General features: G+C 45.2%; 1 protein-coding gene across 1 annotated transcript in view; it reads right to left on the bottom strand.

The window, feature by feature from the left end:
- LOC139263961 (A disintegrin and metalloproteinase with thrombospondin motifs 3-like) overlaps nt 1-23,809 on the bottom strand; it is a 930,658-nt gene that overhangs the window by 72,694 nt on the left and 834,155 nt on the right. The window contains exons 9-14 of the mRNA XM_070880060.1: nt 21,831-21,974; nt 19,869-20,001; nt 17,527-17,640; nt 9,704-9,849; nt 7,347-7,522; nt 7,112-7,245 (exon numbers count right to left, since the gene is read on the bottom strand). Of these exons, the coding sequence (XP_070736161.1) occupies nt 7,112-7,245; nt 7,347-7,522; nt 9,704-9,849; nt 17,527-17,640; nt 19,869-20,001; nt 21,831-21,974 (847 nt within the window). The remainder of the gene's footprint in view (nt 1-7,111; nt 7,246-7,346; nt 7,523-9,703; nt 9,850-17,526; nt 17,641-19,868; nt 20,002-21,830; nt 21,975-23,809) is intronic.

Here is a 23,809-nt window from a genome sequence, read left to right as displayed (position 1 = left end):
CTAGTATCATTCTGGTGAATCTGCACTGCACTGCAACCAAGGCTAATATATCCTTCCTGAGGTGCAGTGCTCAAAACTGAACACAGTATCCAGATGGAGATTGACCAAGGTTTTATAAAACTGAAGCATCACTTTATCCCTTTTGTATTCCAACATGCACAATGGTGCTTTATTCATTGACCAGTGTGATTTCTGCAAAAGGACATAGACAGGCTAAGTAAGTGGGCAAAAATTTGGCAGATGGAGTATAATGATGGAAAGTGTGAGGTCATGCACTTTGGCAGAAAAAAAATCAAAGAACAAGTTATTATTTAAATGGAGAAAGATTGCAAAGTGCTGCAGCACAGTGGGATCTGGGGGTATTTGTGCATGAAACACAAAAGGATAGTATGCAGGTACAGAAAGTGATCAGGAAGGCCAATGGATCTTGGCCTTTATTGCAAAGGGCATGGAGTATAAAAGCAGGGAAGTCTTGCTACAGCTATATAAGGTATTGGTGAGGCCACACCTGGAATACTGCATGCAGTTTTGGTTTCCATATTTACGAAAGGATATACTTGCTTTGGAGGCAGTTCAGAGAAGGTTCACTAGGTTGATTCCAGAGATGAGGGATTGATCTATGAGGAAAGGTTGAGTAGGTTGGGCCTCTACTCATTGGAATTCAGAAGATTCAGAGGTGATCTTATCGAAAGGTATGAGATTATGAGGGGGCTTGACAAGGTGGATGCAGAGAAAATGTTTCCATTGATGGGGGAGATTAGAACTAGGGGGCATAATCTTAAAATAAAGGGGCCGCCCATTTAAAACTGAGATGAGAAGAAATTTATTTTCTCAGAGGTTTGTAAATCTGTGAAATTCGCTGCTTCAGAGAGCTGTGGAAGCTGGGATATTGAATAAATTTAGACAGAGATAGACAGTTTTTTAACCGATAAGGGAATAAGGGGTTATGAGGAGCAGGCAGGGAAGTGGACCTGAGTCCATGATCGGATCAGCCAAGATCGTATAAAATGGCGGAGCAGGCTCGAGGGGCCGTATGGCCTACTCCTGCTCCTATTTCTTCTGTTCTTATGTTCTTATGATTTGTTACAGAATGAAGTGATATTAATGTGTTGAATTTGAATTCTATGATCTACATAAGAACATAAGAAATAGGAGCAGGAGTAGGCCACCTGGCCCCTCGAGCCTGCATTGCCATTCAATAAGATCATAGCTGATCTGATCATGGACTCAGCTCCACTTCGCTGCCCGCTCCCCATAACCCTTTATTCCCTTATCGCTCAAAAGTCTGTCTATCTTCGCCTTAAATATATTCAATGACCCAGACTCCACACCTCTCTGGAGCAGAGAATTCCATAGATTTACAATCCTCTGAGAGAAGAAATTCCTCCTCATCTCAGTTTTAAATGCGTGGCCCCTTATTCTGAGATTACGTCTCCTAGTTTTAGTTTCCCGTATGAGTGGAAATCTCCTCTCTGCATCCACCTTGTCGAGCCCCCTCATTATCTTATATGTTTCGATAAGATCACCTCTCATTCTTTTGAACTCAAATGAGTATAGGCCCAACCTACTCAACCTATCTTCATAAGTTAACACCCTCATCTCCAGAATCAACCTAGTGAACCTTCTCTGAAGTGCCTCCGATGCAAGTATATCCTTCCTTAAATACGGAGACCAAAACTGTATGCAGTACTCCATAGTATGGCCTTACCAATACCCTGTACAGTTGTAGCAGGACATCTCTGCTTTTATACTCTATTCCCCTTGCAATATAGGCCAACATTCCATTTGCCTTCCTGATTACTTGCTGTACCTGCATACTAACTTTTTGTGTTTCATGCACAGGGACCTCCAGGTCCCTCTGTACTGCAGCACTTTGCAATTACTGGTGTATTGATTTTTGAGTATAGGTGATCAATAGTAATGTGAGAAATTGGCTGCTTGCCTCAAATCAGAACCAATAATGATGTTTAGGTAGATTTGCGTTATTGACTTACCTCCCTGCATACAAAGACAAAACAATTCCTTTCAAAAAACTAATAATCAAATTTATTAGCATGATTTTTAATTAAGTTAAAGCAAGATAAATTAGAAAAAATAATCAGCAATCCAAATGCTTAACAAGCATGATAAAATGTCTTCCAACATCTTTTTAAGTGTCTAGAATCTTAAAGACCATGTTAGAATATTTTAGATGAGTCTTTGAAGGTTGTAACAGCTGGGAGGGGGGAACCTCAGCCCGAGTGATCTTGTCTGACAGCATGGTGTTTGTTTGCCTTCAGAATGATGGGAAAGCATGAGGAACATTTCATGTAAACTCCTTTCTAACTCGTGCTTTGGGCAAAAATTGTCATATTAGCATATGAATCTTAACAAGTTCATATGAAATTATTTTGCCTGCTATTTTAAGGGAGGCTGTAACCTGCTTATTTGAATTTACAGTTGAACTCATTTGCTACGTTAAGATGTTTGGGACTGATGTGACTGACAGCTTATTGGATTCAGCGCCTCCTCAGTTCTTTTCAGCCAGAGGTAAGGAAGGGGATATGAGTTTCCAGTGCCAACAAACAGCACTAGATAGAACAGTGTCGTTCACATGATATCTTTTGAAAAATGATAAAAGCCACATGAAGATCGATTGCATATCTGGCTTCTTCACTCAATTATCTTCACATAGAGTACAATTCCAACAAAACAGCAGCAGCTTTAGCAGTGCTTATGTTGTAAATTGTCTATTTGACTGTGTGCTCAGTGAGTGATGCCGTGATTACTTCAGGTCGCAGCATGTGAACGAGCTACATGGATCAGAACCTCCCACGCTCACTTCTCAGTCTGTGTTCCTAGGGATTTTATACATTTATTTCAGGGATTTGGGCATTGCTGGCAAAGCCAGCATTTATTGCTCATCCCGAATTGCCCTTGAGAAGGTAGTGGTGAGCCACCTTATTGAACAGCTGCAGTCCATGTGATGAAGGTACTCCCACAGTGCTAACTTTGTCACAGCTGTTTGGTACAACTGAGTGGCTTGTTAGGCCACTTCAGAGGGCAGTTAAGAGTCAACCACATTGCTGTGTCTGGAGTCACATTTGGGCCAGATCAGGTAAGGACGGCAGATTTCTTTCCCTAAAGGACATTAGTGAACCAGTTGGGGCTTTACAACAATCCAGTAGTTTCATGGGCATCATTATTGATACTAGCTTTTTAACTCCAGATTTATTTAATTAACTGAATTTTTCAATTCCCCCAGTTGCTATGGTGGGATTTGAACTCATGTCTCCAGATCATTAGTCCGGGCCTCTGGATTACTAGTCCAATAATATAACCACTAAGCTACTGTACCTTTGTGCAGAGCTTCTGGTTATCTGTCTGCTTGGTTTGTTCACGATTTGGTATTGCCTGGCAAAGTCCTCATTGGTTGCTGCCATATCAAGTTGCTTAAACCCGAGTGCTGTGTGTACTGAAGCTTCAGCTATTCAGCTCCATCCATTCAGAAAGTGAGAATTTCCCTTTAACCTGTTCTCCCTTTGCTGTTCTGCACCTGCTGAAAAACTTGTACGGTGTATGTAGAGGTCAATGTTGTACAGTGTGTGTAGGGCTCAATGTTGTACAGTGTGTGTAGGGCTCAATGTTGTACAGTGTGTGTAGGGCTCAATGTTGTACAGTGTGTGTAGGGCTCAATGTTGTACAGTGTGTGTAGGGCCCAATGTTGTACAGTGTGTGTAGGGCCCAATGTTGTACAGTGTGTGTAGGGCCCAATGTTGTACAGTGTGTGTAGGGCCCAATGTAGTACAGTGTATGTAGGGCCCAATGTAGTACAGTGTATGTAGGACCCAATGTTGTACAGTGTGTGTAGGACCCAATGTTGTACAGTGTACAAGAACATAAGAACATAAGAAATAGGATCAGGAGTAAGCCATACGGCCCCTCAAGCCTGCTCCGCCATTCAATAAAATCATGGCTGATCTGATCATGGACTCAGCTCCACCTCCCTACCCGCTCCCCATTACCCCTTAACCCTTTATCATTTAAGAAACTGTCTATTTCTGTCTTAAATGTATTCAATGTCCCAGCTTCCACAGCTCTCTGAGGCAACGAATTCCACAGATTTACAATCCTCTGAGAGAAGAAATTTCTCCTCATCTCAGTTTTAAATGGGCGGCCCCTTATTCAAAGATTATGCCCCCTAGTTCTAGTCTTCCCCCATCAGTGGAAACATTTTCACTGCACCCATCTTGTCAAGCCCCCTCATAATCTTATACATTCAATAAGATCACCTCTCATTCTTCTGAATTCCAATAAGTAGAGGCCCAACCTACTCAACCTTTCCTCATAGGTCAACCCCCTCATCTCTGGAATCAACCTAGTGAACCGTCTCTGAATTGCCTCCAAAGCAAGTATATCCTTTCATAAATATGGAAATCAAAACTGCACGCAGTATTCCAGGTGTGGCCTCATCAATACCTTATATAGCTGTAGCAAGACTTCCCTGCTTTTATACTCCATGCCCTTTGTAATAAAGGCCAAGATACCATTGGCCTTCCTGATCACTTGCTGCACCTGCATACTATCCTTTTGTGTTTCATGCACAAGTACGGTCCAGGGTGTCCTTGGAGATGGAGCACGCGGTGTCCACCGGTACGCTCGCGGCCTTCCGCGAGAGGTGGGCACCGGAGGGGCTGGAGTGCATCATCACGCCCGGCAACCAAATTTTAATTTGATTTTACGTTTTTAAAGTTTAATTTGTTTTCATTGCCGGTGCTTTTAGTGTCCCCCTTCCCTTTTATAGGGGGCACTGGGGAAAATTGTGATTTTAGTGCCCAAAAAAAAACCAAAAAAAGAAAAACACAAAAAAAAAAAGGGGGGGAAAAAAAAAGGGCCTTGTAAATGTCTGGAGTGTCACCCAGGTCGGGTGGCACCATTTAATGTTTTATGTTTTGCAGGTGAACTCCAAAAAGAGTTTCATGCACAAGTACCCCCAGATCCCGCTGTACTGCAGCATTTTGCAATCTTTCTCCATTTAAATAATTACTTGCTCTTTGAGTTTTTCTGCCAAAGTGCATGACCTCACACTTTCCAACATTACAGTCCATCTGCCAAATTTTTGCCCACTCACTTAGCCTGTCCATGTCCTTTTGCAGATTTTTTGTGTCCTCCTCACATATTGCTTTTCCTCCCATCTTTGTATGGTCAGCAAACTTGGCTACATTACACTCAGTCCCTTCTTCCAAGTCATTAATATAGATTGTAAACAGTTGGAGTCCCAACACTAATCCCTGCGGCACCCCACTCATTACTGGTTGCCAACCAGAGAATTAACCATTTATCCCGACTCTCTGTTTTCTGTTAGTTAGCCAATCCTCTATCCATGCTAATATATTACCCCCAACCCCGTGAACTTTTACCTTGTGCAGTAACCTTTTATGTTGCACCTTGTCAAATGCCTTGTCAAATGTCCAATGTTGTACAGTGAATGTAGGATCCAATGTTGTATAGTGTATGTAGGATCCAATGTTGTACAGTGTGTGTAGAGCTCAATGTTGTACAGTATGTGTAGGGCTCAATGTAGTACAGTGTATGTAGGGCTCAATGTTGTACAGTATATGTAGGATCCAATGTTGTACAGTATGTGTAGGGCTCAATGTAGTACAGTGTATGTAGGGCTCAATGTTGTACAGTGTATGTAGGATCCAATGTTGTACAGTATGTGTAGGGCTCAATGTTGTACAGTGCATGTAGGGCTCAATGTTGTACAGTATGTGTAGGGCTCAATGTTGTACAGTGTATGTAGGATCCAATGTTGTACAGTATGTGTAGGGCTCAATGTTGTACAGTGCATGTAGGGCTCAATGTTGTACAGTATGTGTAGGGCTCAATGTTGTACAGTGTATGTAGGGCTCAATGTTGTACAGTGTATGTAGGATCCAATGTTGTACAGTATGTGTAGGGCTCAATGTTGTACAGTGCATGTAGGGCTCAATGTTGTACAGTGTATGTAGGATCCAATGTTGTACAGTATGTGTAGGGCTCAATGTTGTACAGTGCATGTAGGGCTCAATGTTGTACAGTATGTGTAGGGCTCAATGTTGTACAGTGTATGTAGGGCTCAATGTTGTACAGTGTATGTAGGATCCAATGTTGTACAGTGTGTATAGGGCTCAATGTTGTACAGTGTGTGTAGGGCTCAATGTTGTACAGTGTGTGTAGGGCTCAATGTTGTACAGTGTGTGTAGGGCTCAATGTTGTACAGTGTGTGTAGGGCTCAATGTTGTACAGTGTGTGTAGGGCTCAATGTTGTACAGTGTATGTAGGGCTCAATGTTGTACAGTGTATGTAGGATCCAATGTTGTACAGTGTATGTAGGGCTCAATGTTGTACAGTGTATGTAGGATCCAATGTTGTACAGTGTGTATAGGGCTCAATGTTGTACAGTGTGTGTAGGGCTCAATGTTGTACAGTGTGTGTAGGGCTCAATGTTGTACAGTGTGTGTAGGGCTCAATGTTGTACAGTGTGTGTAGGGCTCAATGTTGTACAGTGTGTGTAGGGCTCAATGTTGTACAGTGTATGTAGGGCTCAATGTTGTACAGTGTGTGTAGGGCTCAATGTTGTACAGTGTGTGTAGGGCTCAATGTTGTACAGTGTATGTAGGATCCAATGTTGTACAGTGTGTGTAGGGCTCAATGTTGTACAGTGTGTGTAGGGCTCAATGTTGTACAGTGTGTGTAGGGCTCAATGTTGTACAGTGTGTGTAGGGCTCAATGTTGTACAGTATGTGTAGGGCTCAATAATAGGACTACAACTAATGTTCCCTTTAAGCTGCGCAGCTGCTCTGGACCTCCCACAGAGCTGGTTCACCGGCTTTTCAATGGGAAAGACCATGCATGTGCGGTATTTTAAATGGGCCGTGCAGCTCCTTAAAGAGGCCGCGCACCCAAACAAATTGAAGAGAACATTGCATGCAACATTGTTGCACTGCCTCTGCAACTTGCACCCTTCGCGAGCTTGGATCCTCACTGGAAGTGCCCGATCATCGATTCATCTCTTCCGTAGCAGCTCAATGCATGTGATGAAGGTTTTCCACGTAGTCACTTGGAACAGGTTGTTTATTTTACTCACCACACATTCACCTCTTACGCAGATGCTATATGGATCTTTGTAGGAACAGTGAGTACCATCGTGGACCAATTGTTTCATGTAGACAACTCCTCCCATTTCCTTGGATTGGCAGTACAGATGGCATCTTTTTATTGCTAATAAAAAAATCAATAAGATTATGTTGCTTAAATGCTTCATGTCTATGTGAAACCTGAAACTTGTCTTGGTGTATATAAAGATTGTGTATTTAACTTACAGTCAGGATGTTCGTAGGGAAGCCAATGGTGTTTAGTGTTCTGATATTCATAGTATGAATTGCGCTGCTGGCACTGTTGTGCTCGGAAATCCTCAAAATGGCGTGGACAATCTTCTTTGTTACACAGTTGGTATTCATAGTTTACACCAGGGCAATCCTGACCACCATTGGCAGGCCTGCATCACAACCATGCAATAACATTACTTTAAATAGTCAAATGACCAACATTTTACACAAAGAAGGACAGTCAGATCATATGACACTGCTCATCATATCAGTTTTTGGGGTCTTTCTGAAATTTTGAGGTTAACCTCAATTTTGGCAAGATTAGTATTTGGTTGGGAGCACTTATTACTCATTTTATAGGATAGTCTGTCCCACTCATTCAAGGCTACCTACTAGATTCCATTTGTAATTGTACAGAATGGGTATCTGAAGCAGTCTTTTGTTTACTTTCACACAGTTTGCAGCCCCCCTCAATAAAGCACTAACACAATTAAAATTTAATCCTGTAACACCTTGTCTCTATTTTAGCAGCTGTTTGTTGAAGTCTGCACAGTACAGCTTTCACTTGACCCACAGCACTGAGATTGCATTGCCACCTTCCTCCCTGGTTTCAAAAGATATTCTAAAAACCCTCTATTGGACTGTGCATTTGGCTTCACCCCCTAACTCTGTCCCTGTATAGTGACCATGTGCCTTCTCCCTAGCCAGCAATGCTAACACCTCATCACAGACCCAGTTGAGATTGGCTAACTCAGCATACACTGAGAATTGAACCAAGTTACTTGTGTTGCAGTCCCTTTAAAAATTATGCCATGGGGAGTTGTGTTGTGTTTTTAAAAAATGAATTGAATTAGTTAATTAAAAAACTACAGCATAAATTCCTCAATCCCACACTGCCAGCAGACAGCTATAGATCATACAGCACAGGAGGCTATTCAGCCCATCAAGCCTCTGTCTGCTCTTTGAAAGAGTTATTCAGTTAGTCCACACTCCCTCCACTCTTCCCCCATAGCCCTGCAACCTTTTCCTTTTCAAGTATCTATTCAGTTCCCTTTTGAAAGTTACTATTCAGCCATACTTGAAGTGAGCATGGATCAACGACAGTGCATTATTACATTGCATATTATTACACTGACAACATTGTCTCCATCCCCTGCTTCCTTGGAGTGCGGGATCAGGGAATTCAGACTGAGAATTCCTCCCCGGGCTCTTTTGAAGGTTTTCTTTTCAGTGGTGCTGCTGGTTTCCATGTATTTGCATACTTTCAAAGATAAGGGGCTGGAATTTCAGTTGTCTAACCTCAGTTAGTAACCAGAGGGATCATTAATGCAAGCGTTAGAGTTTAGCGACCGGGCGTGTAGCTTTTAGTGCCCCGACGGAAAATTCATTAGAGGCTCACCGGGGGTGCAAACCATTAGTGCCTGGCTGCTGCCTATCAGTCCGATCGTGGCGTATTCTTGGCATAGCACCCACGCTTGCGCCCTGGTCGCTAAATTCGGTGCGTGCGCCTCATTGAGCACCCGCCAATAACAACATTTGGAAAAACAGTCGGTACAGGCTTGCAAAGTCGTTAACTGGTGGCTACTTAAAGAGATGAGGAAACTTCCCTCGGAGGTCACAGTCAGTGCAACGTTTACACAGAGACTGGTGTGTGAGCCTTCGAATTTGCAGCAGCAGATAGACATAATAGTGCAGGTGGAAAACAAGTGATTTTGAAAACTTTAATGGGTGCATTACTACGCTGAGCCTGTAAGACTCGGCTTTTCCCGAGATCTGATTCAGAGTTCCGCGCATGCGCAATGGATCCGCAAAATGTACTGACTAAACTTTCGTTATCACCCCCTCACCCTGCCCCATCTGATGTGCAACAACTGATTTATCGCCCCCTGTCAGCTCTTCGACCGATTCTGCCGAATTTCTGGCCTCGAGGCGCAAACCTTTCCAAGGCGCCAACATTTTTGCTCCGCCTGGATTAACGCAGCAACAGAGGCGTGACCGAATTTCTCCCTCAAAAGGTTCAATTGAGATATCGGGGGAGGCGGGGCGGGGGAATTGGTCAATGCCACTATTGCAAATCTAGCTGAAAGCGAATTGGCAGTTCATCAGATTCTCTTTTCTGCAGTAAATGGAAAATCGGGCATGGTGTAAATCGGACAGCCGAATCGCTTTCAGCCCAGTCTTGTGCTACTGGTATTAACCAATTTCAACCACCTAATATCATAGCTATCATAATGTGACAGCATTTCCCAACTCATCATGTAATGGGAAAAGCATGTACTAGAATAATATCACTTGATTCATCATTAGAGATGTTTTAACAAAAAACATCCATCACTACAGAAGCTACTCACGCTGGGTTATTGCACTGCCGAGTTTTAAATCGGACACCAGATCCACAGGTGCGAGAACAGGACCCAAGTTTGCTCCATGATCCCCAGATGCCGTCCTGCCTTAATTGCTCTGAAGTCTTCCACAAACAGTGACCTTGGTAGCACCACTGGGAATTAAAATTAAATATTTTCAGTATTGGAATCTGTTTGTCCTATTGAAGGTCTAATCATGAACATTGGCAGGTAATTATTGCATCGCACATGATTATGCGAGCAGTACATTATTGCATTATGCATTATTATACGCTTGATGCATTATTATATTGGGATTGCATTAATAAACTGTTGGTATATTGTTACATTATGCAATATTACATTGTTAGTGCATTAATGGATTGACAGTATCTTATTATACTGCACATTATTACAGTGAGTGCATTACTACATTGACAATGCCTTATTACATTAACAGCACATTATTACAATAACTATTATTACACTGTCAGTGCACTATTACATTGATGGCACATTGCTACGCTAACTGCATTATTACACTACAGTGCATTATCACATTCTGCATTATTACACTCAGTGCACACTTGCATAATCAGTGCATTATTATACTGACAATGGCGGGGGGTTTAACTGGGAGAGGTAAATGGGCAGGGGTTGGTCAAGCCTTAAACACACCCAACGTCATCAGTTTGACACCGGGACTATTTTAACTCCTCATTTGCATCCTGCCAGCCAGTTGCCCGTCTGAGACCGGCAGAAAGAGGCAGCTAGTCGATTTTGGGCGAGTCAAAATGGTGGGGGTTGGAGGCTGCCCCTTTTTTGCGGGGCAAGAGGGGGTTGGGTGGGGGAATCGGGCCATTTTGTGGGTTGGTGTAGGACCTCCTTTGTTCTGCAGCATCTGCAGGTTTGTCTCCTCTTCCTTGCTGCTGCTGCTCCGCATCCTCCAGCCTCCATGGTTACCCCAACAGAACACGCCTGATAAAAATAACTGAATTAAAAGCCCAGAAAGACACGCAGTTCCAAGAGAGAGCATTTTAAACACTGCTACTGCAGCCAAAACAGAGCTCCTAAGCGCACCCTAGCACCCAAAAAGAACTAATAGACTTACCTTAAAGGAAGTAAGGATCCCTTTAAATAACCCTTCTGCAGCCTGCCTTCCGACTGTTCCTACCATGATTTGGTGGACGGGCTTAAGAATTAGTGAAACTGTAAGGACGCTGATTTGAATTGTTTCAATATTTATATTAAACAGGTGCCCGGGACAACTAAGGGATACCTGATCCAAAAAGGTGTGCGACACACTTCCTGTGTATATGAGACACTCGATATTGGTTCCTGATTTGTGCCTGAGAAAGAGGCGAAACAAGGTCCAACTTCACTCCCCATGTGTAGCAATGTCAAGAAGGCATTTTTATCTGTGTGCTAGGCACATGGTCTCCCCAGAACCAATCAAGATAGACTGCACTCCGACAATGTATCAAGCGTAGTCAATGAAGAAGGATGTTCTTTGCCATCTTTGTTTCTCTAAGGATACTTCCATTTGCAAATGGAAACTTTTGGTTTGCAGACCAGAATGACCTAAAATAATAAACACACTGCCACTGTAGATGTCATGTATGTAACCTTCATGTAACTGTGACCTTCATGTAACAACATTGTACACTGTAGACACCTAAGAAATGCACACCTTGACCACAGGGGGTGAACTTGTGGGAGACACTCCTCACCTGGTCATCCAGATATATAAAGGGAGGTCCCACGCAGAGTCATCACTTCTTGGTCCTGTGAATAAAGGTTCAGGTCACAGAGTGACCTTGTCTGCAGAATGTGCCTCATGTGAGTTTATAGTAGTGTGTAAGGACATTATATTTGGCGATGAGAAACGGGAAACAACGACTCACGAGATGGCCACCGGTAGCACAGAGGAACGGTACTGTGTTGGTGAGGACTGGGACGATTTCGTTGAGAGGCTCCAGCAGAGCTTTGTCACGAAGGACTGGCTGGGAGATGCAGCAGTTGACAAGCGAAGGGCACATCTACTGACCAGCTGTGGACCTAAGGCGTACGTGCTGATGAAAGACCTGCTCGCACCCGAGAAGCTGGCGGACAAAACCTTTGAAGAGCTCAGCAAACTGATCGATCGGTGAGCACCTCAAACCGGCGAGCAGTATACACATGGCCCGACACTGATTCTATACACACTGACGTCAGGAAGGACAGAGCATACCGGATTTCGTTGCGGACCTTCGGCACTTGGCCAGCCTCTGTAAGTTCACAGACACCTGCAGGGGGTAGATGTTAAGGGACTTCTTTATTGAGGGCATTGGTCATGCCGGAATTTTCAGAAAGCTAATTGAGACCAAGGATTTGACCTTGGAAGCGGCGGCATTGATGGCTCAGACCTTCATGACGGGGGAGGAGGGAACCAAGACAATATACGCGCACAACTCTGCTTCCAACGTGGCGATGGATCAGGGAGTTAACATTGTAAATACGACTCAGAACCCCGCAGGCAGGCAAGGGCAATTCGACACCAACCAGGCAGCAACAGACTCTAGAGTGGGTCCTCAACAGAGACAATGGCAGATTGAACGGACATTTACGCCATCACGGTGGACAATGCATCCCGGGATGGGGCCATTGACACCCACTAACAGTGCTCAAGAGTAATCAAAGAGGCAATCAGAGAGGAATGCCTGGTAACAGTCCTTTTGTTCACAACAATCTCAGCTCATGCTGGAGGTGAAAGGGGCAGACATGCTGCAAAAACGTGTAGGTTTCAACAATTTATCTGTAGAAATTGTAACTTCAGTGGACATTTAGCCAGAATGTGCAGGAAGCCCGCAGCGAGGCTAATTTACGAGGCAGATGAACCAGGAGAGGGATCTGTAAGGCAGGTTGATGCTTGGGACAAAGCAATGGACGCTGAAGTTCAGCAGGTTCATGTGGCAAACATCCACAGCTCATATACCAAAACACCACCTACGATGATGAAGGGCCTATTAAACGGCATCCCGGTATGCATGGAGCTGGACACAGGGGCCAGCCAGTCACTCATGAGTGTCCAACAATTTGAGAAACTATGGCCACTCAGAGCTAGCAGACCCAAACTAGAACGCATTGACATGCAATTACAGACGTACACCAAAGAGATCATCCCAGCGCTAGGCAGTGCAATGTTGGTGGTCACACATAATGGATCAGAGAACCGGCTGCCACTCTGGATTGTCCCGGGAAATGGCCCTGCGCTTTTGAGGAGGAGCTGGCTAGCCAAGATGAAATGGAAATAGGGGGATGTGCACGTCATTCCATCTGTGGAGCGAAGTTCATGCTCACAGGTCCTACAGAAATTTGAGTCATTATTTCAACCTGGTGTCGGGATTTTCAAAGGTACCAAAGTAGTGATACGCATCACCCCGGACGTCAAACCAGTGCAACACAAAGCCAGAGCTGTGCCGTATGTGATGCGGGAGAAAATTGAGAGTGAGTTGGACAGGTTGCGAAGAGAGGGCATAATTTCGCCCGTTGAATTCAGCGACTGGGCAAGCCCCATCGTCCCTGTCCTAAAAACGGATGGCTCGTTCAGGATCTGTGGCGACTACAAGGCCACTATCAACCAAGTGTCACTACAAGACCAATACCCGCTTCCGAGAGCAGAGGATCTTTTTGCCACGCTGGCAGGCGGCAAGCTGTTCACCAAGTTGGACCTCACTTCAGCCTACATGACCCAGGAACTAGCCGAAGAATCTAAGCTACTGACCACCATCACCACGCACAAGGGGCTGTTTGTCTACAACAGGTGTCCATTTGGCATTCGTTCAGCAGCCGCTATCTTTCAAAGGAACATGGAAAGCCTGCTCAAATCCATCCTTGGAACAATCGTATTTCAGGACGACATCCTTATCATGGGTCGAGACACCGAGGAACACCTCCACAACCTGGAGAAGGTGCTACGCCGACTGGACCGGGTAGGCCTGCGACTACAGAAGTCAAAGTGTGTGTTTTTGGCCCCAGAGGTTGAGTTTTTGGGCAGGAGGGTTACCGCAGACGGGATCCAGCCTACAGAATCCAAAACGGAGGCGATTCGTCGTGCGCCCAGGCCCGGCAACACATCGGAGTTGCGTTCATTTCTGGGACGCTTGAACTATTTCGGGAACTTTCTGCCGAACGTAAGCACATTGTTGGAGCCGCTACATGAGCTCCTGCGTAAGCGTTGCAATTGGTTTTGTCAGGAACAGGCTTTCAATCGGGCGTGGAACCTGCTTTGTTCTAATAAGCTGTTGACCCTGTACAACCGCTGTAAGAAATTGGTTTTGACATGTGATGCATCATCCTATGGGGTTGGGTGCGTGTTGCAGCAGAGTAATGATGAGGGCCAACTCCAACCTGTGGCTTATGCCTCCAGGTCGCTCTCCCAAGCAGAAAGGGGATATGGGATAGTTGAAAAGGAAGCACTCACATGTGTCTACGAGGTGAAAAAGATGCATCAGTACCTTTTTGGTAGAAGGTTCGAGTTAGAAACGGACCAAAAGCCGTTAATATCCCTGTTATCAGACAGCAAAGCTGTCAATGCCAATGCGTCAGCTCACATACAGCGATGGGCTCTCACGCTGGCTGCGTATGACTACACCATACGGCACCGGCCAGGCACCGAAAATTGCATTGATGCGTTCAGCAGGCTTCCACTGGCCACCACTGAGGGGGCAGCGGAGCAAAGCGCTGAGATGGTCATGGCCGTTGATGCCTTTGACAGTGCAGGCTCCCCCATCACAGCCCGCCAGATCAAAATCTGGACCAACAGAGATCCCCTCCTATCCTTTATTAAGAAATGTGTCCTGACTGGGGATTGGGCACTGGCACACGGAGCATGCCCCGAGGAGGTCAGACCGTTTCACAGTCGGATGGATGAACTTTCCATCCAAGCCGACTGCCTACTATGGGGCAGCCAGGTAGTCATGCCCCAGAGGGGCAGGGAAGCATTCATCAGGGAACTCCACAGCAAGCACCCAGGCATCGTGCTAATGAAGGCCATTGCCCGGTCACATGTACGGTGTCCGGGAATTGACTCAGACCTGGAACACTCTGTTCACAGGTGCACAACGTGTGCCCAGCTGGGAAATGCCCCCAGGAAGGCCCCACTGAGCCCGTGGCCCTGGCCCACCAGGCCATGGTCATGTTTTCACGTAGACTACGCGGGCCCGTTCATGGGAAAAATGTTGCTCATTGTTGTTGATGCGTACTCGAAATGGATCGAGTGCATCATATTGAATGCGTGCACGACATCCACCACTGTGGAGAGTCTGCGTGCGGTCTTTGCGACCCACGGCTTGCCGGACATCCTGGTTAGCGACAACGGCCCGTGTTTCACTAGCTATGAATTCCGGGAGTTCATGTCGGGTAATGGCATCAAACATGTCAGGACGGCACCGATCAAGCCGGCCTCCAATGGCCAGGCGGAACGTGCGGTCCAAATCAGAAAACAGGGCATGCTCCGGATTCAAGGACCCTCCCTTCAATGCCGCCTATCGCACCTCCTGCTGGCCTATAGGTCCCGACCGCATTCGCTCACGGGAGTCCCATCCGCAGTACTATTCATGAAATGTACACTTAAAACTCGGCTGTCCCTCATTCATCCTGTCCTGTCAGACATTGTTGAGGGCAAGCGCCAGTCCCAAAATGAGTGCCATGACAGTAACTCAAAGTGGAGATGTATAGAAGTCGATGACCCTGTATTTGTTCTTAATCACGCTTTTGGGCCCAAGTGGCTTGAGGGTACTGTAATTGGCAAAGCGGGGAATAGGGTCATGGTGGTCAGAATTAACAATAGACAGAAATGCCGCAAGCATCTGGACCAAGTAAAGAAAAGGCTCAGCATGGACACTGAGGAACCTGAGGAAGATCATGAGATGTTGCCCACATCACCGCCAGTGAACGAGCAACACGAACATTCAGCAGCATGCACAGTCCCTGCGGCCAGCCCGGACAAGCCCGAATCACCACAGGTGACAGAGATGCATGCCAAGGCTCAACAACCAGAGCCCCAACTGCGGCGCTCCACGAGAGAGCGCGACCGCCTGAAAGACTTAATCTTTGACCCCATAAGACGTTGGGGGGGGGGAGGAGAGAGAGAGGTGATGTCATGTATGTAACCTTCATGTAACTGTAACCTTCATGTTACAACAGTGCATACTGTATACACCTAAGAAATGCACACCTTGACCACAGAGGGTGAACTTGTGGGAGACACTCCTCACCTGGTCATCAAGGTATATAAAGGGAGGTCCCACGCAGGGCCAGGACTTTTTGGTCCTGTGAATAGAGGTCACAGAGTGACCTTGTTTGCAGAATGTGCCTCGTGTGAATTTATAGTTTGTGTAAGGACATTACAGTAGAGATGGGCTTTTGTCTACTAGAAGCATAGATCCCTGACGAATTGATCACAAATATGACTGTTCAATGGCTATTTCAGCTATGAGACAGCCATTTTCACCAGATTGCCTCTAGCTACAACAGCTCATCACTGAATTGGTCTATTTGTGTTTTGTTAACTATATTTAGCTTTGGCTCGAGTTGTGTTTAGATATATCAGTTAATGGGCCCAAATTTCCCTCACCTCTTTTTCTGGCGCCCTCACTCGATCTGCGCCGCTTTTGCCCACCTTCAAGCGCGCCGAAAAAAGACCTCCGTAATTTGGCCACTCCCCAGTCTCTCCTCCATCGTGGCGCAGCATGGCTCAATGGATTCGGCGGGGGGAGCCAGGTCCCGGCACTAAAAACAGTGCTGGGACCTCTGCACATGCATGCTAGAGTCTGCGCGCATGTGCAGTAGCTCCTGGCAGGCCGTTTCTGCAAACACGTGCTGCAGGCTGTGTGGGAGGGGCCGAATGGTCTCCCTCATCGGTGGCCCGCTGCGTTCCCTAAGGTAGGAGTTCTATTTTTTATTTGTTATTTACTGATTGGTTTTGGTGCTTCAGGTGCAGGGTTCCTTCTATTTTTTTATTTGTTATTTATTGATTGCTTATTACTTTGATCTTGGTGCTTTAGGTGCAGTGTTCCTTCTATTTTATTTGTTAATTAATTGCTTATTACTTTTTGTGTTTGTTTGGTGCTTGGTGGTGCTTTAAATGTAGCTACTTGTGCCGATTCCTTAACTGTAAGTAAGGTCTTTCTGTGCGGACAAAAGTGGACACATACGCTGCCCTAAGTTAGTTTAGTACAACTTTTTTCTGACCAAATTGGCATAAATGGTGTAAGTGGCTGGAAAAAAAAACTGACCTGACAAAAAACCTAACTAACTCACTTACACTGGTGCAAATTAAATGGCCATATTTGCAACTAAAAAGATACACCAGAAAAATCAAGTTACACCAAATAAAACGGTGCAACTCATGGGGAAATTTGGGCCCATGATGTGCAGCATCGATGTCATTGTTTTCCTGGGAGCTTATTTCCATTGTTGGAACCACAGTGCCAGTGGTGGGATCTTCCAACACATTTATAAGTCTATCTGACCTCGGGCTCTGAGTGAGGTTGAGGAAGTAGTTATGAAGAATAGTGGGACATTTCATAATATAGAGTAGGCTTACTTAAACCCGTCTCGAGGACCTTCAGCAGAGGGGACTCGATTTGGTGGGGCTGTATTTCATCTCAGTGGTCTACCCGATTGCATTGATCATTGATCTAGTTGGAGATATACCGCAGTTTCCTGACTACCTTAGCTCTGTTGTCCATTTAATCCAGGACTAGGTCTGCAATATGTCAGTGGACTTCTTAGAATGAGTGTCATTAATTCTGTCCAAAACAAGTAACAGTGTGTCAGGACCAACGCACCTTTCCAGGGCCACACTCGGTTCCATCCAAGGGAGGCCCTTTCTTTGTCTTGCAGAAGAATGGATTGTCAGGATGGCTGCACCATAACTGCTTACATGGATCGAAGGTACGAAACTGTAACCAGAGGAAAATGAAATTCATTTTTTCTTACTAGAAGGTTTTCAACAATTAGTTGATTGATGCTTTTTATAGCTTTAACGTTCTAAACCAAAATATATTTGGTTTCCACATTTTGAAAAATAATGATAAATACATGGGATGGTTTAATAAGTCCCCAGACCCAGTGGGGAGTACAGGAAATGGGACAGACACAGTCTCCTCGCACACCACCGTCAAAGGTTTCAAACACTCCATCCGGGTGAGACAGAGATTTACACCAGCCTGTTGCACTGTGTTCGCTGCTTATGATGCAGTTTCCTCCACATTGGGGAAACCGAATGCAGATTGGGTGATTGTTTTGCTGGACATCTCGATTTCCTCTGCAAGTGCAACCCTGGACTTCCAGTTGCTGCCCATCTTAATTCTCCATTCCACTCACATTCTGATCTCTCTGTCCTTGTTTTCCTATAATGTTCCAATGAAGCTCATCACAAGCTCAAGGAACACCACCTTATCTTTGTACCAGGTGATTTACAAACCTCTGACTTGAATAACTTCAGACCTTAACCACAGTTCCTATTTACTCTCAGACAGTAGGTGCTGGGAATGCAAGATGGGTGCACCAGCACATCCAGGAATGGGGGAAGCTGTGGGCTGGGGAACCCCCATCAGTACATGGTCTGCACCTCTGGTGTCCATCTGCCTTTTTCATCCATCACACTCCCGGGCCACTGGAGCCTTCTCCGCTCTGCCAGATTTCGCATGCTTCCCTTCTCCTCTACTATTCGGCTGTAACCATTCACACATCCTCTGGGCCTTGAAAACATCTTTTAAAGCTCTAATTTCTCTCATTATTGCCTCCTTTTGTCTTGCACCATTATCACTTCTATCATTTATTCATCTCCTGTCTGCCACCTAATCACAGACCTCTTTTTTTTCTCCCCGTTCCCTTTTCCTGGCTCTGATCCACCTTGTAATCTGTAACATTTCCCAGTTCCAATGAAGGGTCATTGGCCTGAAACGTTAATCCTACCTTCCTCTCTCCACAGATGCTGCCTAAGCTTCTGAGCGTTTCCAATATTTTCTGATTTTATTGAAAATGAACATACTTCTGTTTCTGAACTCAAATTGAAAGAGATTATTTCACGAGGCCCTGTTTGCTCTCTCAGGTGGATATAAAAGATCCTATGGCACTATATTGAAGAAGAGCGGCGTAGTTATGCCCAGTGTCCTGGTCAATATTATCATCATTAAAACAGATTATCTGCTCATTATCACATTGCTGTTTGTGGGAGCTTGCTGTGCGCAAGTTGTCTGCTGTGTTTCCTACATTACAACAGTGACTACTCTTCAAAAGTAATTAATTGGTTCTAAAGCGTTTTGGGGTGTCCTGAGATCATGACAGGTGCTATGTAAATGCAATTCTTTCATTTTTACGTTATACGGTAAAGGGTAAACTCAGTGAGGCCTTACGCACAGCACAAAAAGTTCCACGACATGCTAGCAGGGATAGGACACAGGGTTGTCCTCCTATTCACCAAGCCCCAGGAGGGCTCCCTTTCTGAATTTACCCTGTACTGTATAATGTATATTTCATGAAACAAAACGAATCACAGTTGTTCAGTTAATTGCACTGGGTGTGCAGATTTGCCCTTAAATGTTGATTCAAAGCGACAGATTCAACCTGTAAGTGAAACATTCAGGTATAAGTGCTTGGCCTTCTTATTTCTGTTGTTTTGCCAGTATTTATCCCCCTCGTCTCCTGTCAGCACTGGCTCTTGCCAGAACAGGACTTCACAGACACTGACAGCCCTGCAATGCCTCGATAAAATAGCCATTCTTCATCTGGGAGCTGAGACAGTGAGTGTTGGCAAGGACAAGGTCATGGGAAGCATCCGGATCGAGCCTGATCCTGTCCTCGCTCAACATTCAGCCCAGGGAACTTCCAATCAATCAGAGATGGACATTCACAGTTGACTTTTTTTCCTGGGGTACTGAGGCCAATTGTGGTGCCTGAACTGCTAACCTAGCTAGGGTCTGATGACTCGGCACAAGACAGTGAATCAAACTTAAAGCTTAATCTCGCGCCGTGTGATGCAGTTGGTCACGAGAGAGTGTGCATTTCTTTGTAAAGGGAGGCTTCGACCTACGATGTTTATTGCTAACCACCACCATCTTGCATTTCAGATTTATCTTTAACCGCTCTTTTACAGTCGTTACGTGTTTTTGTTGGCAAAACGTACAGCTGTGCACATCTTGTAGCCCACACCAAAATCAAAGCGGCATTGTTCATCCATTGAATAGTTTATCCCTGGCAGTTCTGGAAGTTTGGGCCAATCGTGTTCAAATGGGTCATCCAGGAGACAGTCGTAGGAGCTGTAGGAAGAAAAGAAACGAGACTGAATCTACGATCTGTTCACTAGAATCGTCGTCCCAAGTGTTCAAACTTCATTGTTTATTCCGGTAAAACGCTTGAGGATGTTGTAATGATTGGATGATTCCACGATCTGCCATTTGCAGCTGCGATCACACCTCACCTGCGATTTCCCAAGCCAGACGCCCCCCATAAGTGCTGCACCCTCTGGAAGCGGCTGATCGTGGAATCCTTTCACTGTAGTATACCTTGGGTCTGAGCAGGCCTGAACTCCCCAGCTGCATAGACTTTGTTGATAATCCTTGACAATCTCTTGGTTTCTTTCACCGTGGAGAACACTATAGACATGGTGCAATCCCAGAGCGTCAAGCAGTGGTGGAAACTGCCTATCTCAATGATATGCGCCTTTCACCACCGCTCGAATCTATAGGTTTAGTGCTGCTATGTTTGTGTCATTGGATGTCTCAGGTGTACGGCTGATGACAGGGATAAAAATAGAATTGTACGTATGATCTGTTTAATGTTGAATGCTCTGGTTATATGTCAGTGCAATTTAGACATTAGGAACATAGGAATTGCTAGATGAAAAAAGACCAAAGTCTTCTATTGCCTTCCAGTAGCCATCCTAGTAGTCACATGATCCAATGATAATGGAGTTGTTAGACTAATTGTTTGCTATGATTAGTTATCAATTCGTCTACCATTGACCAAGACATGAGGCAAGAAAAGCTCCAGTGGTGAAGAGCTTTGGGAACTGTAGGTCCAATGTCACCTTTTTCCTACGAAACATGCTACACTTACCACACGTGAGGCCCGAAAACGCCTGAAAGTGGCGGCCGTGGGGCGGCGCGGAATAGCTGCCGACTCTTCGCGGAGGAGCCGTCGTTTTGCAAATTGGCGTTCAACAGGGGTGGAGCTGGGTAGTGGACCGCTCCCACCACGGTTTTCCCACCACAGCGAGCACGCACTGACCCCTTACCGACCGCTGTCGACCCCTTCCAGAAATTGCCCCACGGGCAATGTAACTTTCGCGGAATTGCCCCGCGGGAGCAGCGCCACTGCCGGCTGGTGCCCCCAACAGCTTTTCCTGTCGGCGCACTCCTTGTTGGGGAGAGAGGGCGGGGGGAGGGCGGGGGGGGATGCGAGAGAGAGCGGGGCAAGCGGGGTGGAGAGAGCGCCAGGGGAGGAGGTGACAGTGCCGGTGACACCATTTTATTTTTTATTGTCAGCCAACTGCCACGTCGGCCCGACAATTATGACCCCGGGTTTGGCCAGGCCGCCAACAGGACGGTTGCTTTTTAATTTTACTGAAGTAAAATCGATGTTAAACGTTTTTTAGGTGTGTAGGGAGTGCTGCTGAATGCTTGCAAGGCCTAGGGCGGTAATTCTGTTGGCGGCACAAATTTTTCCCGCAAAGAATCTTAAGGGAGGGCTTCATTGATCTCAGTCTCAATTAGGTTTGCTTTCCTGCAAATCAGTGGCCAGACTGAGGGAGTGCCGAGTTGCACATGGATGATAATGCTGCTGCCTCTCCAGTCATAGCAACACATTCTCAAGACATTAGTTCCACTTGCCTTGTTTACATTGTAAAAGGACTTATCCAAAATTATTTTAATAAATGGGCTCGACGGGCCGAATGGCCTTCTTCCGAGCTGTAACCATTCTATGATTCTATGATAATACTTCTTCACGATTGGCCATAGCAGCCACCAAACTACCAAACACCATACGATCCCTCCCGTCTCGCTGCAGCATCTTCCTGGAAGAATTAATTTTTTATAAATTCAAGCAACATAAGGCCAATGATTCTTTGACCTGTTGATATACTCACTGAAGATATCGCTTGAGCTCTTGCCCGCTGCACCGAGACCAATGAAATCGATGAAATGCAGCCTGGACCAGGGGTGCCATAACGCTCCCCATGCTGGTTTCATCTCCACACCGGTTACCTTGACCATCGTGTTCCATTCCGAGCCTACAAGAGTTTCAATAGAAAGGGGAACAAGTTATATTATTTAAAAGGAAATCTGATCACATTGCTATATCTACAATAGGTTAAGATGGATCGGAATTTCCACATTTCCATTTGACCACTGAGCATTGCTGATTTCTTGGCTCAGTTGGTAACACTCTTGCCACTGAGTCAGACGGCTGAGGTTCAAGCCTCCGTCTGAGGCTTGGGGATGTTGTCCAGGCTGACACTTCAGTGCAAGTACTTAAGAACATAAAAACATAAGAAATGAGCAGGAGTACGCCATTTGGCCCCTTGAGCCTGCTCCGCCGTTCAATAAGATCATGGCTGATGTGATCATGGACTCAGCTCCACTTCCCTGCCCACTCCCCATAACCCTTTACTCCCTTATCGCTGTCTATCTCCGCCTTAAATATATTCAATGACCCAGCCTCCACTGCTCTCTGGGGCAGAGAATTCCACAGATTTACAACATAGATATAGAAGTACTGCAGGAGTGCTACATGGTCGGAGGTGACATGTTAAATCGAGATTTGTCTGCTAGTTCAGGGGGATGTTGAGATCCCATGGCACTCTTTGGAGAGCAGGAATCCATGGCCAACATCCCACCATCAATCAATAGCACCAAAAATTCACTCATTTGTGATTTGTGGGATCCTACTTAGTGTAACATAACAACAGTGACTACAATGAAAAAGTAAATTGTTGGCTGCAAAGTTCTTGGGAAAATTCTGTGGATGTGATAAAACACTACATATATGCACATTCAGTCTTACCATTACTGACTGTTGCTTCTAGATAATAATATTCAGAAGTTTTCTGAAAAATTCTAATAAAATGACTTGCATTGTCGGAATTGTGCTAAATATTGCAATGGCTCCAATCAGTGAGTCACTGAAAGTTGGCCAAAGCAGAATGTTCAATTCAGAGCAAGAACATGTAAATCACTGACTTCACATCACATGGGAAAATGTTAAACTTGGAATGGTAAATTTGTTGCTACTGATTCAGAAATGTAACCTCAATGTTTTCAGCGTTGGATCAGGACATCATACGGAGTCCCTTGCTCTCCTTTTACATCCACCTAAAAAGGTAGACGGAACCTCAGTTTATCATCTCATCTGAAAGATGGCATCTCCACGAGTGCAGCACTCCCTCAACACTGCAGTTCGGTGTCAGGCCTAGAATGGGTGATCAGGTCTCTGGAGTAGGGCTTGAACCCATGACCTTCCCTTTTCTCCTCCACCCCATTTAGATTCTTATTTTCCAAGTAATACGTGATCTCGTTATTTTTCTTACCAAAATGTGTTGAAATTCATTTGCCAATTAGAAGTCCATTCTGCAAGTTCATTAATGTCTTCTTGTAACTTGTTGCAGTCCTCCTCAGTATTGAATATACGCCCCCCACCCCCACCCAAACTTAGAAATTGTGCAATTGATTCCAAAGTCTAAGGGCTAGAACCTCCACTTTTTTTGCCCGCTTAACATCCACTTAATACTCATTTTACCGCTGAAACGACATATAACACCCATATATCACCCATTCTGGCACAAAATGGAAACTGATGGGCTTTTTTAGGACACTTATCACTGAGCGTTATTTTCCCAATGGGCTTAACGCCAAGAAAAAATATCGCCCGCCCAATTTTTGGGGACGAAATCAGTAGAATGGGCAAATTCAACGCCTATAATATCGCCCAGCGTTCCTTTCCAAACAGAATTAACGCCGAGGTTCAATATTAACGCCCGGCGACTGTTTTTTGTTGTAAAGAGCATATTTACCCAAACTAGCGGCCATGGAGATTGCCCATCGTCAATTTCACCACCTCACACACATT

Source organism: Pristiophorus japonicus, chromosome 1 (assembly GCF_044704955.1).
Source record: "Pristiophorus japonicus isolate sPriJap1 chromosome 1, sPriJap1.hap1, whole genome shotgun sequence".
NCBI lineage: Eukaryota > Metazoa > Chordata > Chondrichthyes > Pristiophoridae > Pristiophorus > Pristiophorus japonicus.
The sequence above is the reverse complement of the archived record's forward strand: the minus strand, read 5'-3'. Positions and strand labels throughout refer to the sequence as shown.